This window comes from Falco biarmicus, chromosome 4 (assembly GCF_023638135.1).
Source record: "Falco biarmicus isolate bFalBia1 chromosome 4, bFalBia1.pri, whole genome shotgun sequence".
Classification (NCBI taxonomy): Eukaryota; Metazoa; Chordata; class Aves; order Falconiformes; family Falconidae; genus Falco; species Falco biarmicus.
This window is the reverse complement of record NC_079291.1, coordinates 112,137,887-112,158,048: the sequence shown is the minus strand read 5'-3', so window position 1 is coordinate 112,158,048 and position 20,162 is coordinate 112,137,887. Positions and strand designations below refer to the sequence as shown.

At 44.6% G+C, this 20,162-nt stretch overlaps 1 protein-coding gene across 2 annotated transcripts in view; it reads right to left on the bottom strand.

The window, feature by feature from the left end:
* The window catches only part of RBM6 (RNA binding motif protein 6), a 58,831-nt gene that overhangs the window by 21,647 nt on the left and 17,022 nt on the right, over positions 1 to 20,162 (bottom strand). For both annotated transcript variants that reach the window (XM_056334940.1, XM_056334941.1), the window contains exon 6: positions 14,181 to 14,254. In XM_056334940.1, coding sequence (XP_056190915.1) covers positions 14,181 to 14,254 — 74 coding nt within the window. The remainder of the gene's footprint in view (positions 1 to 14,180; positions 14,255 to 20,162) is intronic.

Here is a 20,162-nt window from a genome sequence, read left to right as displayed (position 1 = left end):
TCTTTGAGGTTTTTCTCCTATTTGAGCACAGATTATAAATGCAAATTTAACAACCCTGACCACAACCCAATGTAAATTATGTAATCGCATCCTATTTCACTGGCACGGTTCTCATCTCTGTTACAGAGACCGGAGGGAAGCTGGCAGTGACAGCACAAGGCTCTTTCCCTTAAGGTGTTCATCTTCAGATAAAGTAGGCAGATGGGGTCAAACACCAAAGGTCCCTCTAACCCACCCACACATCCCCAGCTGCTTGTGAAATTCAGGAGGCAGCAGCTTCCCAGAGCGGAGCAGAGGGCCAGCTCCTGGGAGGGTAAGAGACCAGCTGGATGTATTTCAAAACAAGATCATCTCAGCCACAGAAACTGGCTTCTCATTCCATTTTTTCCATATGCTGAAGTTTTTATCTCAAGCTCCTTGGCAGCTGCTGTACAAGGGACTCAACTCTACAGAGCAACAGGCAGTACATCTGCTTACCTTTGACAAAAAGCAGATGATAAAAGCTGTGAACCCACAAACCACAATCCATCTGTAATTAAACATTTAGGAAACAGAGTGTGACATGGAGAGATGAAGAAACAAGAGCAATCCAGCACTGCAGCAAATGGCATTTCCTACAGGAACAGTAAGTACAAGCAAATTCCTACTGCAGTGGGACTTCCCCCAAGGCTCTCAAACTCCCTTCTTCACCTTCGTAACCATTTGCAGCTCAGGGACTTCTTTCTATTGGCCTGATCTATCAGTGTCCGGTACTCTACTGCTGAGTAGCTGGCAGCCAAGGCAGAAGACTCCAGGTATACAGGGAAAAAGGATGGCCTGACAAGTGGTGGTTACATCACCAAGTGGATCCAAACAACCTTGCTGTGTATTGTTATTACAGGTCTCTATCAAGACTAACACTGAGATGAATCTTCCATAAATGTGGCAATGGTCACCTGGAAAGGAAGATGTTTGGCTCCTGGGCATCAGCAACGCTATGCAGCTGAAGAGTGCACGGCATCCCCTTGAAGCATTTAGCAGTAAGGTGCTCGTTTCAACAGTGATCTGACATTAACCATCATGGCGTGCTCACGGCTCATGGTCTTCAAGGTCAGGGAAGGCCTGAGCCTGAGAGCCCAAAGATGACATCATCACTCCTGAGTGAACAGAACATCACTTCAGGCACATCACTGATAGGCACGTTAAACAAAATTGGCACTAACACAGAACTGAGGCATTAGGAGGGTAACTTAGAGAGTTCTAAAGATGTAGTAGCTAAATATAACAGATTAAGATGCTAGATAAGGATTATTTTATCCCAGGCAGCATTCAGTGCCTCTTTTTCAAACTTTCATGCTAAGCCCATGACCCACTTGCATTGGGACCATCCAGCATGACACAATTTTCCATTTCTACCTGCTCCCAGACAGCCCTCTTCAGGCCTCCCTTTCTGCCTGGTTATCCAGGCCATTTTCTTTTAGCAGAAAGCGCCAGTCTGCATCCTTTAAGTACCTAATTTCCACAGACACCCCATCTAGCCTGCTGAGACACCTCCAGTTTTCTTCCTACGATTTCTAAATTCCCTGGATACCAGCCATACTGTTTTTAAGTCCCAGTATCTTTCTACAATTCATCTCTCCCCACTGACATCCTTTTCACAAATACACACAGAAATTGTCTTTCAGACTATGCCAGCTCTCTACATTTTATTGCCTGAATTTTTAATTCCAATTCACTTCCAAGTTAGGATTCTCAAAGTGCTTATCTTTTAAACACAGCATTTGCTTCACTTGTCAGCACACTCAGTCCTGCCCCGAGAACATCACCAAAACAGTTGGTACAGGCAAGCTCCCAATTATGGCTCCAGGAAGGATAACAGCAATGTGTCGCAGCTTGAGAAAACATGCAATGTGCCTAGGACTTCACATGCTCTACGGCCAGCTCTGGGTGGTAGGTGGTATGAATGGCTTCTGCATGTCACCCTTTAAGGAGATTTCAACACATCTGAAAGTTTTCTTTGATCCAGTGAAGCAAAGCAGACCTTCCACCTGCCACTGATGCCCTAACATCCCCCTGCCCAGCTAATTCTAACCTCCAGCTTCCCTCACCCCTCTGAAAAGGGCACCTTTGCAGATCAGCATTATAGGATCACTGGAAAAATGTAGAAATTTTAAAATGAAATCCTTTCCTATACAGTACGAAGGGGTCAGAAGAGGATTTCTAGAGTCCAGACAGTGAGGATCTGGGAGCGTCAGGAGGTAACAGCTTAAAAGTTCTGCACTCTGGTGTTACTGGCTGCACTCCTATTCCACAGCTAAAGAGAAGCATGGATGGTTAAGGACTTATTACAGGGTAAGCTATGTCATGAAGACCACCTTCAATGGTTGGACTCGATGATCTTAAAAGGTCTTTTCCAACCTAAATGATTCTATGATTCTCGACCAAACACTTGTTCCCACGCCCAAGAAAGTATGAACCAGGTTGAATCCTCTATTTGAAAAAGCATACTTAAACTATGAAAACTTAGAAGTATTTAAGTATTTAGCATATTGAGTATCATTATTGGTAGATGGCTCTAGGGAAGGGTCCACATAGTTCTGCCTCATCTATATTCCTTTTCTGTTTCATCACAGCCTGGACATTGAACAACAGCTGCTTCAAGGACTCCCTTTGCTCCCAACACAGAGATTTCTCTTTTCTCTACAAAATGCTGCTCTAGTACCTGAACATAATTCTCAATACTTTGTTGTATGGCCACCTTGTTCCTCAACGGTCGTCTCATCGCATAATGCTGTTAAACAATATAAAGATGAAGCATGTTAGCACAATGCACTAATCCACCCCAGGACCTTCCTGTGCATTTCCCCTGGGGCACCTTACAATCAGCAACAGCCATAAGGAAGCTGGGAAAACAAAAAGAAAAGGCACAGCTCCTTACTCATAGATTCGAAGCACAGTATCAAAACACTACAGAGCAATCCCGATGCAAAATTATGCTGGAAAAAAGTCAGGCTGGAAATGTCTGCCTTAAAGGGGTAAATTTATTCCTAGACAATTCAGCCTATTTGATTAAGCATTTAAAGACCACACACCCAAAAAAAAGTGTGTCCTTTTGCTGGAGCATGTAACCATGGGATTACACGCCGATTCCAACATGGCTTGACCATGACAGCTCTGGTGAACAGAGCACAGGATGTTCTGCACAGCAGCAACATTCACTAAGAACATGCCAACTGTAAATGGGGAAGAAAGCAGTCCAGAGGCTCCCCCAAACGTGCCTCCAAACCCATTTCTGCGCCCACTGAATGAAGCACTGCCCTTGGAGCATTCACTGGCAATGCTTTCTCTGCAGGCCAGGCTCTCTGTTGAAAGGAAAAAGACCCAAAAACCTTAGGAAGAGGCAGCAGCTCTGGATAAGAACAGGGTTTTGTCCTTGGAGACTTCATTTCTCAACATCCCTAAATTACCAGTTAATGGCAAAAGCAGATGCCTGGTACTGACTCCCAATGGGTAAGAGAAAGAACCCCGCCAGCTGCCAGGGAAAATGCACCAGCAGTGTAACACTTACCTGTGTTGTCTCAGTGATGATTCCCAGCAGGTTATCGTGACTTTGCGGTGGTCTGTCCAAAAGCTACATCCAGATCCTCAATAGTCACACCTGGACAGAACCACAAGGAAGCTGGCACCTGTATCAATTCCTACATCTGAGCAGGTGCTGCCTCTTAAGAGAGCTCTTCTTATGAGCAGTTTTTGGTCTGTATTTGCCAAAGAAACCTGGCACAGCATGAGAACAGAGTTATCTGAGCCCTTCAGAAGGAAGTTAGTTTCTCCTGCCAGCCTGGCTCGGGTGCACTGTAACACTAGTGGGTGTCACTGCTGCCCACAGGACCCAGAAGCTCCTCCTTTACAAGGGCACTGAGGTTTGAGAGGTTCATCCAGGCAACTGCACTGCACAACATCCAGAGGTATATATCCAGATCCTTCCTTCCTGGACAATTCCTAGAAATGCTGAAGAAAGGAGTTTAGTGCCTTGTCAGGGTGCATGAGGCAGAAGCAGCAACTCTCCTGTGTGAATATCCAGGCTCCAAGGCTCCGGTAGCTGACCTCAACTTCAGGAGAGTCTAGCTGGAGAGGTGAGTGTGCAGGAGAGCAGTTCATATAACCCTGACACTGAGGAAGGAAAAGAACATGATTCCCTGTTGTGTCAGAAGTGCCTCAGCTTGGCTGAATTCCCAAGGGACTAGGAAGGGGAAACAGCAAGCACAGACATCTCCTTAAACTCTCAGATTAGCCACACACTAGCAGGTGGCTCAGGTATCACCACCTGAACCTCTTGTGGCACTCAATACACTGGGGCACCAGAGAGGTGATGCTTTCAGCTGCTCCTCTTAGAGCCAGATGGATCAATCATTTGCCTGTCACTCAGAGGTGTCTACTAAACATTTTGGAATTCACTTCTTACATTTAATGATGGGCCCAGTAGACACCAGAAGAAAACCAGACAAGCTAAGTTAGTACAATGGGCAGAGAAGCAGGCAGTGGTAGAGGACAAACCAATCTCACATGGACCAGGCACGGAAGAACGCCTTGCCAGAGGGAAAAAAAAACCCACATCAAAACACCTCAGCCGTCTTCTCCAGTGAGATCACAAGTCGGGAAGAATCAATCAGGCTTTCAAAAACCTAAGACTATAAACAGTAAAGCACCTTAGTCACCATATCATTAATGTACAGCTTCACATCGTGAGACAGCTTCTTAGTAAGACTTCTCAACCTGATGTACATGTATGAAAGTACATCTTGGGATTCTGTGGACTTAAAATTACTTTCTCTGTTAACTCTGCTCCTGAGATCCCCGATGGAAAAGTACATCAAATGTTTGCTTTGGGCTTTTACTGGCTGAAATCTGGTACATGAAGCCCATCTGAATAGTACTAATTTCCTGCTAAGACATGGACTGTACCATCACAAAAACTAAGATCTTCCCTGCTGTCTATGAAAACAGGACAGAGTTACTTTCACCTTCTTGTTCTAAAGATGACAGTTTCAGAAGTCTAAATACTTAAATCTCATGTTTACAGCTTTACAGCTTTGACCCTCATTAAAAATATAATTCACTACATGATGCACTTGATTTTAGACCCCTGTCCTTGGGGGAACCTATTTGTTCATCCTGTCATCACATAACTAACTGAACTGATAGGTGGCCTGAAGTGATGGAGAGGCAGGAAAACTTGGATGCAACATCTGGTAGTTGTCAATGCACACAGACAGCATGACAGCACAGCATAAGAAACCTTAAGGCAGAATGCTACTTCACATCAGACACTTCACTGCAACAAGTCAACTGCATACTGTATAGCTTCTGTCACTGCAGAAGCCAGGAAGAACTTTCCACCTCCCTTCTGTGGCTCCTTGTACAAAATGGCTTCAGGATTTTCCCTCATTGCCCTCTTCTGGGAGCGATCATAGCCAAAGATTCAGTAAGCTGGTCTCATCACAGTACAGTGGTACCGAGGACCTCTCAGCTGCTGTCTCATTCACCTGTGGACGGTGGAAGAAGAAAACTCTGACCCTCTGAAATGAGAGTGGATCGGGGGAAGTTTGTGCCTTTCCTTAGAAGTGCAGCGGGCTGTTGTCTGCCAGCACCCTCAGGGCTCTTCCACCTAATGTGTTTTCTTGTCCTGCACAGATGTAGAATGACAGCAATGCTCCTGATCTCTGATCCTGTAGCGTACAGCACTTGTGATCTCTGTAGGTATTAAAGCTTTAATAAGAGTCTTGAAGGTGCCCTGTGGCTTGCAGGGGAATGGGGCGGATGATAACTGTGTGTCCCTCTGTGTTAAATACCTGCCTCTTATTGCCTGTGATTGATGGATAATGATACCATAGTCCACTCAGGCATGCCAGCCCCCATTTTCCACTGTAATCATGTTTCATTTCTAGTCAAGAACATTAACAGCCCAGTTACAGTCAAATGGAAACAGAAATTCACAAATAAAAGTTGCTGACAGCTATAGCTTTGATCTTGCATCTTCAAACTTGAGACATCTGAATTTAATCTCTTACTTGTGTGAGTCTCATAACCCAAGCAGAAAATAGCAAAATTCAAGGTACTCTTTTACAATGTACCCCAATTCAAGGTAGCCAAACTTCCACGATTTACATTGAAAAGGTCCAACACAAACTCAACTGCAAAGAAAACAGACTAAAATCCACATCTGAGGGGAATTCTGGCTCACTCTCCCTATCATAACCATAGTTATGCAAAAAAATTTTTGCACAGTTTCTGCAGAAAAGCAGGCAGACCATCACTCTGCTAAGAAGTGCTTCTGCCTTCCTTAACCCCTAGGGAGCGTGCAGTTTGACGTTTATTTTCAGCCTCTAGACTCAACCTTTTACCTTCCTGTTCCAGCAATCCCAACATCAACAGTGCACCAAGGAATCGAAAAGCAACTGCCGCTGAGATAGCATAAAAGCATGAACAAACAGGTCTGATGCTGAAGCTAACAAAAACGACTCATCAAGTGAAAACTGCAACATCGTGGTGTGCTCCCACTTATCAAGACAGTCCAGATGGAGTCTTAATGCTATAATCTATCTCGTATGCTTGTAAAATGTATCTGGTGTTCCCCTCGATGTTGCTGAGATTGGGCTGAGAAGGACCGTCATCTTGTTCACAGTGACAGGTCTCGTGAAAACCATTATGGCAAAACCATGACAGAAAATGGTCTTGCTCTGGAAATGAAAGTTACGGCGTGCTCACCGAGATGCCTTTGTTCACATAAACTGAATGCATACAGACATATCCCTCTCATTGCCTCTTTGTCTCCTTTAAGTAACTTCAGTCATACCTGCAGCACCATCCACTCTAAGAGTACAGAAAGAATTTCTGATAGTACATCTGACAGTTCAGTTAGTCACCAGCTTACTTAAAGGATGACTTCAAAAGCATCAAAGCAAATTAGTGGCATGGGTCCTGCTAACTTTCATATAGGTGTTTGATCATTAGATTTTACATCTTGATCCAAAATCACCCTCTGTACACAATCTATTAACTGTGGCAACACTATTTGTCCTACAGCTGGTTTACCATACTCCTTTGAAGCACTTTGATGGTACAACGATAAACACCTTCCAAACGGTTACACAATAATATACTTGGAATTTCTACACATCTTCATCATGAATATAAACACAATAAAAACCATACAATCTGTGAGTAACAGCAGCCAGCAGTAAAACACTGGTCTTCGGTTTAAGGTGAAACTGCACCTGTATGTAGCATCTGTGTCTAAGATTTTTTCCCCATTGTCAAACAACTGTTCCATTAAAACATTAGGATGAGAGGACCTGATAGCATCTGCATCCTGCATGTGCATCCAAGGACTGCTTCAAATCCCTTCTAGCTCAAGGCAAAATCTCACCTACAAATGAATTCAAAGGAGGAGTGTGCTAGACCCCATGTCATTCAGGAAAACACTTTGCATGTTGACAATGACTGAAACAAAGCTATTTCTTAGGTGTTGCTCTGCCTACGAGTGCTCTACAATACTTCTGCCCTGTGGAAGGGGCAGGGAGCAGACTTATCTGTGGTTCATGCTGCACTTCATATTCACAAGCAAAAGTTTTCAAATATCCCCATTCTTACAACAGCCATGCCAGGCATGACTAAAGGTCCAGCTGCCCAACAGAAGTTCTTCACTTTGAGCCACCGGTGTAGGGAGTCTCCACCCCCATGCATCTTTGGATGCTGCACAGTGGCATGCAGTACCCAATGGGAGTGACTGATGCACTGCAAGTACTGGTGTATCACATCATATGATCAATCAACCAGAGAAGACTGGACACCTATCTTGGCACTCACTCATGGATTAAGTTATTTAACCAAATTTCAGGAAATCACAATTGTTCCTTAACATTTACCACTCCAACTCCTGGCATTGCAAATAGAACGGCTATCCCAAGAGAGAAAAACTTGATTAACAACGCATTTAAGATCTACAGGGAAAGACTGGATACTTCAGAGATACATCATCACGCAGATTTGTTAATATCAATGGGCAAAAAAACCCCAACAAACCCATAACCAGAACATAAATGACCAGGGGGGCAGAGGGGGAGCAGTTTTGTTTTAGAGAAGGGTAGGGAGAGATGCTTTACGCAGAACAATCTATTTATACAGCAGCCAAGTGAACTTCAGCACACAGAACAGATAATTCTGCAATATACAGCAATACTTGAGTCCCGAGATAACCCTGCCAGGCCATATATCCCCAGCAGCAACTAGAGATACAAAGGAAGTCCTGCTTAAGCATCTGCTGCATGCTCCAAGCAGCTCACCGAGCAGCTGTCCTCTGGGACAATCCCATTACAGAGCTGCAGTTCAGCAGCAGCAAACGCATACAATCCTCATCATACAGGTAAGGTGAGGCTGAAGGAAAAAAGGAGGACAGGGTTTTGGAATCAGAGCAGGGAGGTAGAGGGATATGGCAAGCTGGGATCTCACAAGGAGAGCAAGAAGATGCAGCTTCACAACTCTTCCCGTTAAAAGTGCACTTATTTTAAAATATGTTGGTTAGTGTGTTTTGCTTCCTGAGGCAAAGCAGGACAGAGCTGCCAAGAAGACGGTTGTTTTTTGATCTGGGTAGGGCTCAAAAAACCACACTGATGGGCAGCTACCACTGGCTGAAGGAAGTGTGTGTGAAGTTTTTGGCAGATCTCTTACAACCTCCTATGCCAAAGGAAGAGAGACTAACAGGATTCACATGGCTTGAACAGCTGAGACGACAGAAGATACTGAGAAGACAGAAGAGAAGAAGGTCCAGAGAAGTATTTTCAGTACCAGAATTTTTTGAGTTACACTGTACAACAAAAGACACCCTTTTTTTGCACAAGGAAGGTCTCTGTAGCACACACAGAACAGAAGAACAGACAGTGTGCTTATCACATTGTCACTGCAGGATACACACATGTACACCCACACAGCCAACCCTGCCACAGGTCATCGCAGGCAGATCCAACTGCTTATTCACAGGCAAGCGTCTGCCCAGCACGAGCCTCCCACTGCAGACTTCCGTACTGAGCTCAGATGCTTACAACTCCCATTAAATGATGGTACAATGCAGTGATTAGTGAGACACAAGTGGGAATGAAAAAACGATTGACTCAACACGTCAGTCCTCAGGGATGTAAGACCAGGGTGAGCTCGTGACAAGGTCACACACTGAGTCAGCTCGACTGCCTGGAAATCCACTCATCTGATGACAAGGTAGCCTATGGATGGAACTTGCCATAGGTCACTTGGATCATAAAAATTATTCCCTAATGCGCATGTTTCTCAAACCATGTTTATAGAAGAAACACTGCCTAGGTATACAAGCCCTTCCCTTCTCAATACACACACTCAAAGTGGAAGACTCCAAAAGGTAATTCAAGAAATCCACACAGTCAAAAGCAGGACAGGTTTAATAGGGAAAAGAGATGTGTGCTAACGATACAACCTGAGCAAAACACACACACCTAACATACAAGAAAAGCAGAAGATAATGTCAGCTGATAATCCAAGGAGGATACAGCAAAAGCAAGGCCATCTCCAGCACTCTTAGCTTAACATGCAAGCAGATTTCAGTGTATTTGTGGACACACTCAATTGTCACCACCACCCTCAACTGCAGGTTAAAGCTGAAGAGATGGAGTGGCGTTATCAAGCGAGCAAATGATGGATACCACAGCCCGTGAAAATACACTTGAGGTGAGTGTCGTCTTCCATTACAGGGGGCATTTTGCAGGTTCTAGAAAATATTGCCAGACTCCACAACTCGGCATATCCTATCAAAACGAAAATAGTTTTTGTTGTTTGGACACACATTTTCTCCTACAAATTGCAACACACTCCTTGCACCACAGGCTTCCACAAATACTCCAAGGCTACAGGTCACCAGACCAGATGCATTCTCGGGATAACCACAACAAGCTCCTACTGTATTTAACTGGGAAGCCACGCAGAGTTGTAACTGGTTTCTGCAAATGTTTTCAGGACAGAAAGTCCTAAGCTTTGCCTGCTTGTCACAGCATCTTGTGGATTTTAACACCAACAGCTACAGTGAAAAGCCTGTGAAGCCTGATCTGTACCAGAAGCTCTGTTCACACTAAACGCAGAAAAGCACTGCAGTGAATGGATAAAAGTGGATGGGCTCAGAGGGGGAGAAACACACAGCTGATGCTTCAGTTGCACAGCGGTGGGACATGCTCAAGTAAAGTGAGCACCCACAAAATCCAGTCAGAATCCCTCTCACCCTCTCCAGCAAGAAACAAGCAGGGAATGGCGGTATCGCTGTGCTCAGCAAGATGAACCAGGATCGCACAGTACTGCAGGGGAAACCGCCCTCGGGGATGTATCAATCAGCCTCAGTGCAGGGAGGCACAACAGCAAGTCCTGGAATGAGCACTCCAGCACGTACCTGGAGACCTCCACAGTAATTTTCAAAATACCTATTTTTAAAGGTTCATGCTATAGCTCTCTCATTTTTGCCCTCTTACTTAAGAAACAGGAGGAAAGGATTACAAAGATGTGGGTTACTAGCAACAAAAGCTAGGAAATATTCAGGCTGCCAGTGTTGCTAAGTTTGAGACCTGAGAGGATTTAGAGACAATACTACATCATCAGTCAAGACTAATCATTTGCTCCCAAGCTTACAAAACCCCTTCTGCTTCCATATATATAACAACCAGCTCTACCTCAGCAAAAACAGTAGAACATCCAGGCAGCAGAGACAGGCTCTCTCCACTTCTCCTTTTCCACCTGCCTTTATAATACACAACAGTACATGATGGGTACTTCATTTCCCACCTGATTTTCTCACACCAAGTAACAAGCTTATTATGTTTGTTCCTTCTACAGGTGAAGGAGGAGTGCAAAGCTGTCCGAATGCACATGGAGAACAAAAGCCATGAGATGTATTCCCAAAGTTCCCTCCAAGAAGCCAATCTGGTGCCCCCAGACAGGAACACTATTACATCAGGGGCTACACCAAGCCTGAACACAAAGAAAACTCAGTAAGACAAATGCTGCACCACACTACAGCCTTTCAAAAATGAGAATAAAGGACAGAAAGATTATTTAGGAGAAAATGTGTGACCAAGCACACAGAAACACCATTTTTCATTCAAAATACCTGTCTCTCCCCAGCAGAAAAGCAGCTGACCACAGACAGAAAAGAGGTCTGCTCTCATACAAGTCAAACGACAACCAACTTGTGACAGAAGACAAACGGGAGCATCACCAACCATCAGGCTGCAACAAGGGCTGTGCCCAGGTTCTTCAAAACAACTCAACAGCCCATCTGCCCTATGAGGGCAAAGAGCCCCCCAAAGACAGCAGGAGAGCTGGCAGCCAGTGCCTTGTTCTGCCAGACCTGCCACCCAACACCTCCGCGCTAGCAGGAACAGCAATCCATCACGTTTCACATACGTTAGGTGGGACCTTTGAGCTGTAATGAATTGCCAACGCAACAATCAACAAGGGAAAGCAGTTAATAATGGGGGCATTTTCATTACTTTCACTGCAGCAATTAATACAGGTGGAATAAAACTCTCCTACAAAATTAGGGCAACGCAGAAGATGGACGTTTCCTTATCACAATGTACTTGACAGAAAGCCTCCTCACACATACACATACTAGACTTACTGAATGGAGGGAGTTGGACCTGGTAAATCTGTAGTTAGCAAATTTGGGAATGATCTTAAGTAGGTTCTGCATTGCACTGAGTAAAGCTAAAGGATTTCACAATACAGGAAATATACAACATAGAGATGCAGCAAATTGTTCTTCAGGCAGGGGTAGTTAAACAGGCATTAAACAGCACCAAAAAACACTGTCTCTGCAAAAGCTATTTATTCCCAGCCAACAGATGACTGAGAAAGAGGCAGGTTGACTAGTGAGGGACTAGGATGTCACTGTGGGCTGACACTGTTTTGCTATTTATGCTCTCACAAATGACTGAATTTGACAGGGATAGCTGATAACCTTCTGAAAATAACTAAACTATCAAAGAATCTATGTCTTAGCTAACACAGGGTTTGGGTTTTGCAGCTTGTAAAAATGCAGATTAATTCTCAGTCTAGGGAGATGATCTTACAACTTTATCCTGGAAGATATTAAAATGGGACATCTATTGTCTAAGGACAACTGAATTGCATAACTCCCTTTCTGAGTATCTCTATTTGGCTTTTACTAAGGACTTAAAAGTCAGCTTCCTCCCTTGCAGTAGGTCAGATACAAATCTTACCACTATTTTTTAAATTATTTAAATAATTAGAAGGCCTTTTTTTTTTTGCCATGTTCCATCAACAGCAAATTAGAGAAGTTGACTCGTGGGGCAATCCACAGGTTATAACTCTCCTGACCAAATTCATATAGCTTGGGTCACTCCAAAAAGCACATTTCTTGCTTCACTAATTACAAATCACTGTAGCTCCACTAAAAAATAGTGAAGGTTAGCACATAAGGCTTTGGAGATAAGCCCCTCCAGCGGCTCCATCTTCCAGGTTTCCTCTGCACACACACAGAGCCATGTATAGCTGGAAGGAAAACTGGAAGACTTCAGACCCGATCCGGTTTTAAGATGTCCCAGGTAGAGTGCACGGCCGGGAGCATTACCCTCACCGCTGGCAGTGTTCTGCTTGCACCCTGCCTGAATGCTGGAAGGGAAACATGGCAAAAAATGATCCAGACTGCTGCTGTAACTGTTGCTGGGGAGGATCAATGTAAGCAGCAGCTGAATGCCAGCCAGACCTTCCTTATGTGCATGTGTGTACAGTGATTTACTGGGCACCTCTAGGTACTCAGTGCAGTCTAAGGACTAGTGCTTACAGGCTCTTTGCTGTAGCAATGGACCAAATGTGATCAAGTCAAGCACCTGTCCAAGTACACAGGGGTGCTCCAAATGGGAGAAGGGGTAGAGCAGGCATCAACAACAGGAAAAAAGAGGAATTCGCAAATTCCCAGGAACTTGGGAATTGCTCTCATGTAGGGAGACATTATTTCACGTGAGCAGAATTCTGGAGAGAATAGGCAGAGGCATTTGGTATATGCAGAGGCACAGAGGAGTGCCATGCGTAATTACAAATTCTCCAGTGACAACAAAACAAATTGGGAATTCTAGCAACACTGAAGGGGAAATAAAAGTTGTCACTGATGCTAAAAGTTATAATTAATTCTGGAGCCTTCACTCTCTGTGCTCACCAACACCCCTCTGGTGGGAATGTGCCAGGCTCTTTCCCAGCAACAGAATTATTTCTGTAAAACATTTTTGTAAGTTGCAGTACCTCTGTAACTGAAAATAGAGGCAAATGCAAGCGCTTTGTGGGACCTTTGAAACCCCAGCTGTGAAGACTCATTAACTGTAAGTACATTTTTGCAGATGCACAGCTCTGAAACTGACTCATGACTCTCCTCCCATGACAGGGAGACTTGGGATTCAGGTAAAAAGGCTTTAGACAACTGATACAGATTCTTACTCAGGCAAATTAGGAGGAAGAAGGCAGCAGAGAGGAGACTTAAAGGATGCAGTGAAGGAAGGGGGATCTATTGTTTACTGTGCACTTTTAAGGGCTGGAAATGTTCAGATTTACCAGGTGCAACTGCACATAGGGTAGTCCTCATGTCTGCAGCTCCAGCTTGTCAAAGGACAGGATAGATATGGGGGAGACGAACAATTAAGCAGCTCTCCCACACAAAAGGCATATGGAAAAGCAGAGTGTGCAAGTCTTAGCTGACTCAGAGCTGCATACCAGAGGCCTCACCTACAGCCACATGTGTATGTGTGTGTGCACACACAGCCAGGGGAAACATTTAATGCCAGCAGAGCTCTTTCTGACTGGATTTCAGCGTGAGTACAAAAGCATCAGGGCCAAACCTACATAAGGAGTCTGTCAGCCACCAGCCTCTAACTCTAGCCAGTGTGCCAACATACACTAGGGAAGAGGGCAGACCATTTGGTGTCCAGCAGCTCTTTCACACTGGCATTTCTAAGCCTTTTACAAGCTTCTGGAAACAGCATTTAAACCGCAGTATTGTGTATTAGATAAGAACAGATCTTCCTTTGAATGGTTCAAAAAAACCTCATTGGCTTTCCACCACCCCACCAAAAAAAATATTTAAAAATCTTCTAGCAGCATTGACCGAAGTGTAAAGCAACCTGGTTGGCTTCCATGCATCCGATGGCCTCTTCCAAGAGTGAAAACTCCACGCAGACATAGCCATAGTCGTAACCTGGGGACAGCATTTAAATACAGACGGGAGTCATGTTAGTGCCTTGTCATAAAGAAAGCCACATTAAATATTCAATTTCCCTTTCCCTCCAATGACAAACCCACTAACCACCACCCCTCCACTCCAGAATGAAAAGAAGAGAAATCAGGGACTAGCTGGATGATGATTAACTGTGCAGTTTATCATAAACGTTAATAGTCAGTGTTCCCACTTCCCCTTACACAACCCAGTGACAGGCACACCCCTTCCTTAGGGCAAGAAATAATTGCTTTGGTTTTTTTTTAAAGGCATAGTGATTTTCCATTGCTATTTTCACATTTGCACTACCTTGGAGGCAGTGCTCTCCAAAGCAAGCATGGATAAGTCATTCTGAAGTACCTTGCTGCAAATGTATTTTACATGAATAGCCAGCATTTTAATTGGGCAGTATTTCAGAAGGAATTAACATGATTCCTTTGCCATTTTTCCTTCAACACCTGCTTAATTTTGAAGTCCAATCCCTTGTATTATGCACAAGTGCAGTGGAGCAGGAACGAGAACTCCACATTTTTCATTTTGGTATAGATGTTGTTGCACATGTAACAAGAGGGTATGGGAGCTTAAGTTTAGATGCAAAACACTAGAGAGCTTTTACTCTTCTCACTCCTCTGAAAGCTGTCACCTCAGTCAGTGGCAAAAGGGACCCAATGATTCAACTGCATACTCCAGTTACCCGCGCTGAAATGTTACGTCCCACATGAAAGTTCAGGGTGAACGCTACAGAACCTGAAACCATCCTAAGAGCCAACCTTGCTGTTGAAACTACCTCCAAGAACTGAAGCGCTGAGCAACAACCTAAAGTCACACCCTCACCCTTCACATACCAAGGCCACCTCACTCCAAAACTTCTTTCCAGATGATCATGGGCTGAAATACTTCTACATGGGCAAACAGCAAGAGGAAAGGCTTGGCTCCCTCCTCCTGCTGCTCTTTTGGCTGGTCAGGAGTAAGAGGAAAGCCAGTCTGCATGCAGATTATACCATTTTAGGCACCTAGCTGCCCTGGTGAAGAGCTTGTCTCCTTTCCTACAGATGCACATCTTAACACCAGTATCTTCAAACCAGGTATGTATCTGGTTCCTATTGCTTCAGTCCCTGACGTTCCACAGGAAGGTAACTCCACACGTGCTTCTTCCAGGCAAGGCACGCCAGTCTGCTCGGAAACAGCCCTCCTCTCCCCCAAGCCTATGCCAAAGAACATTTGCTGCACTCTCCAATTTTTCCTTCTCTGTTTCTTCACCATCTTTGTACTTAACCACATCAGAGACAAGGCCAGGCAAAACTGTTTCATCATCAAACCCTATTGATTTTATTTTTTTTTCTGGGAGCTTTCTGCACACTGTTCTAACAACGCAATCCTGACTTTGCACATTCCCCTTTAGTAACGCAATTCCAATTTGAATCTAGCTCCTTCTCTACCCCACATAGGAATTCATTCCCCTTCCCCATATTATTTTAGTCAATATAATTACACTAGAGGGAAATTTATCAATGTGGGTGCTTTGCAGTTCAGTACAAGGTGCAGTTCAGCAGCACGCCATCTGTGGTGGAACGCAGCTAAAGCCATTTGATATTCTTACATGAAGTGGGCACCTGGAACTAGAGGTACGGTTTCAGCTGGCAGGAACGACAGAATCAGATTCACTCAGCTGTTCCCATAGTATCTGTTCTGCTCTGCAGTTCCAGCCACACTAAATCACATTTTGAAAACGAAGCAGTTCTCTCTGCAGAAGAGAGCTGCTCTCCAGGAGCAGTGCTGCCCCTTGCTGGGAGACTGTTTTGCATTCTGGGCAGTTCATGTCACAGCATGCAGACTCACACAGTACATTTTAAAGTCTTATTAAAATCCAGAACTCTAGAGTCACTTCCTTCCCTCCTGTTTAGAAAAGGGTCATGAACCATTATTTGTCAGCCTGTAAGGCTCCTGATGCCCCTTCACAGAGACGATTTTTGAAAGCTGCTGTAATCAGCAAGCCGGGATCACCATGCTACCTTATTTCCATGGGCATATGAAGTACGGGGGTTTCCTGAGAGACAGAAAGCAAGACTGCAGAAGTTTTCACTCTATTTGCTCTACAATGAGAGGCAGTTTACATCCCGGCCTCGTGGAGTAAACAAGTGCTTTAGACATGGATTTAATCCAGCATGACACAACTGAGTGCAATGCTGAATGTTATACATAGATACAAAAGCCGAGATGACTGGAGGAATGTACACTAGAGAATCATCCCGAGCATTACATGGAGACATCAAGGGGAAGACCAGCACACTTCTCCTTCTGCACTTCCTTACTTCTGCCCTCCCTCACCAAACTGAACCCCCTCTAATAAGCATAGCTGCAGTAATGTACAATGAGAACCAAAAGCAGTAACCGTGGCCCCATATCCCACCAAAAAGCAGCTTCAGGGCAGATGTTCAGCTCTTGTGGTCAGGCGGCAGAGGGACGCAGCGTTCTGGGACTATGAGCTGTCCTTGCACAGACAGCAGCAAAGTAGTGATGCAAGAAGAGAGCAGCCTGGAGCCACTGCTCCACTCCAAACTGCTGATAAAAATCTACAGGGGCTTGACACTTTCCCCCAGCCCTTTGCACAGACCTGACAAGCAGGCTTAGCATGCGAGAACTGCAGATTAACATCAGCCTTGGACGGTATGGTACACCTGCTCTGTGCCCCTGCCCCCAGCTCCATGAGAGCATCCTTCCATTTTAGACCATGATGGAGGGGCTGCTGAAATGGAGGCCTCTGGAACAACAGCACTGCTACAGAGCACCTTCAAAACGCAATGTTTGCTGATTTTTTTCATAATCTGCAATAATCACATTACCCAAAGCATGGCACTTGAAACAAACCCAAGCGACTTGAGGCTGGTTCTTAAGGGGGAGCAGCTACAGCAGCTCCTGCCACCAACTGTTATATGCCTCTTCCCTGCCTCCTCCATAGGGCTGGTTCAGTGGTTTGTGTAGCAGCTGAGCTTGTATATTTTTATTTCCAAAGCCTTCACACAGTTTGCTTGTCAGAATGCAGCAATTCAGCTGCTGTTACCGGAAGCAGCTCAGGAGATTTTGACAGAGGCACAGGGCCAGGCACCTAATAGCAGGAATCGGTTCAATAGGTGCACCAAGGTAAGCTGTCCTCCCCTGTGAACGAGAGTTCCCTGACACCCACTAGTATTCAGGTCATAACAGAAAAAACGAAGTGACCACGCCAAAATCACTGCTGAAGACTGCAGCATGGGGTTTTTGACCCAAGATGGCCTAAATTCATATGCAGGTTTCATATGAAGATATAAATCTTGGTATCTTCTTAATTTGATCCTTCACTTACTGATTAGTACAATACTACAGTTTCAAGATCCATAAAAGAAGTAGAATGGAGTAAGAAGTGCTTTATGTTTTGGCAGAAGTATATGTGATCAACACAGACTGTCAAAAAGGAAAGAAACCAGCATTTCCCCCCCCACAACCTCTGAGCACTCTGCAGCACAGTTACACTGTCCAAACGAACCTTACAACAGGAACAGCCCTCCAGCACTTGAACGCATCCAGATTTTGGCCCTAGCATAGCCATAAAACACACACATCCTCATCTCCCCGTGTTTTAGGTCAGCTGTGTAAAAGGACTTTGGTACCTTATTTAACTACTTCCTCTCTGCTGCACAAGTCTACAATACCATAGGCTGTATATGACGGGTGAAAGGAGAACATGAGAGCCTGCACACAAAATCCAGAGGACTCTTGTTTTCCCTTAAGTGCTTCTGTGTATACGCAATCCTTTATGGATGTTCCCAAAGCACGCTCAGTTCTGCACTGAAAATGAGCATGATCACTTAATACTTAGGAGTAAGGACACATTTAGAACTCCAGGAAGCTGCTTGCAAGCATTTGAATAAGGGCTATTTTGCCTCTGAAACAGACATGTTTTAGTGAAGTGAATTTTGACAACAAATAGCAGGTCCCTGTTAGCGTGCCACGGTTTGGCTAAAAATCTTGAAAGCCTGACTTAAAAGTACTGTTCTCTGGCTTCAGATAAAAAGATCAAAGACTTGGAACTTAAAATAAGTTGTTTCTATACACACACAGTTTCTACTGAACAACTGACACACAGTAATGTGTTACTTCATGATAGTTTGTTATATCAAAGATCTAAATAAAGGAAAACCATAATGTTGTTCTGATAGGAGCTGGAAGCAGTGTGAAGAAATCTAAAAAATATCTCTGAAGTTTTAGGAGGCCAAATTAAAAGATCACGTAATGACAGCAGCCCCGTCTATGCCAAACCAAAGACACTTTTGGAAAGGAGGCGTGATGGCCACATGACAAACAGATCCAATTTGAGAGGTGACCCAGCTTCCTGATTCTAGGAACGAGCATGCAGTAAGTCACATCACCACCCACCCCTACAAGCTTAAAGTATCAGGTAACCTTAAGTCCATGGTGAACCGTCACCTGCCACAAAAACGACTACTACAAAATGCTTGTCTGCTGTGGTGCAATACGAAGATATTCTCTCCCTCCTCTGGCCTGGAAGGTAAGACGATGGCTTCCTATTAAAGTAACTCCATGTAACAGGCTGCCAAAAGACACTGTGCTAAACTGGACAGCTGGGCCAGCTATGAAGATCCCTGCATCTGCCAGGTGGGGCCAAGGAGCCTGAGGGCAGAGGATGATAGTGATGGAGTCTTGGCAAACAGGAGCTTCTCAACCATTCCAACACTATTTCACTTGTGTTTTTTCCTGTAGGATGAGACAGAAAAGCATTTGCAGTTTTGGGCACTCCTAGGACTTGGAGAGCACACATTAAAGCGGAGCCATGGTCAGCCTGCTGAAGCAAGGATATTCTTGCTGCTTGCTCTCTCCAGAGACAGCAGGGCAGGGCAGAGTGCAGCTGAGGAAATACTCTACATTAAAGTTCTACTGCTTCAAAGACAACTACAGCATAAAGTACGGAGCAAATATGAAGGACTTCAACATCCCTTGAGGGAATCTGCAGTCTCACATGCTGACCTCTGCACAGCTTGGGCAGTGGACACAGGATTTTGCACATTGTTCTCAGAGAACCTGCTAATCCTTGGTTAATAGGAAGACCTGCCTCATCTGTGGGAGATTTTGGCAATATGCCCATTACCCCATCCACAAGTTTTTCTGTTTCCTCCAAGGAAAGGTGCAGATGTAGGCCATCCATACTAAAGAACAAATACCTCATCACAAGAAAATACTGGAAAACACAGGGCTTCCTCTGCATCTCTACGCTGTTACAGTGTACTATTATTAGCAGGCACAATGCACTCAATGCTTCCAAGAAGCCAGAAACTCCTGGATGTGCACTGTAATGACTGTACCTGCACTTACTTACATTACTTACAATGACAAGTCCTGCCATTGCAGTGAGGATGGGCAGCAGCATAGTGCCTTCCATGGCAAGCAAAGAAAACAAAGCGTCCGCACAGTCTGAAAACTTAGGAGGGCACCCCCGCAGCACGGCAGGGAACGGAGGCAATCTATCTATGCTAACACAAGCCCAGAAGCCAAAACCCAGCACTCTCTCGATACCAGCTGGTGGATTCTGAGCATCCATAAATTTCTCAGATTTTCTGCACAGATAAATTGGTCTTCAGAGTTTAGTAAAGCTGAAGAGCTGTACCAGGAAAAGCTTGCTGTTGAATACTAAACAGGACAATCTGCAACAAGCCATATCCCCAATTCCTTTTGAAGGCTGAGCATTTACAAGCCACACCTAAACGCTGGGAAAAGGCCTGTCACTTCATATGGTCCCTCTGTATAGAAGAAGTGCACTCTTACACATTCATGACAGCGCTGCACAAAAGAACAGCAACAGAAACCACAGAACATGAAACACCGTTATACCCTGAAA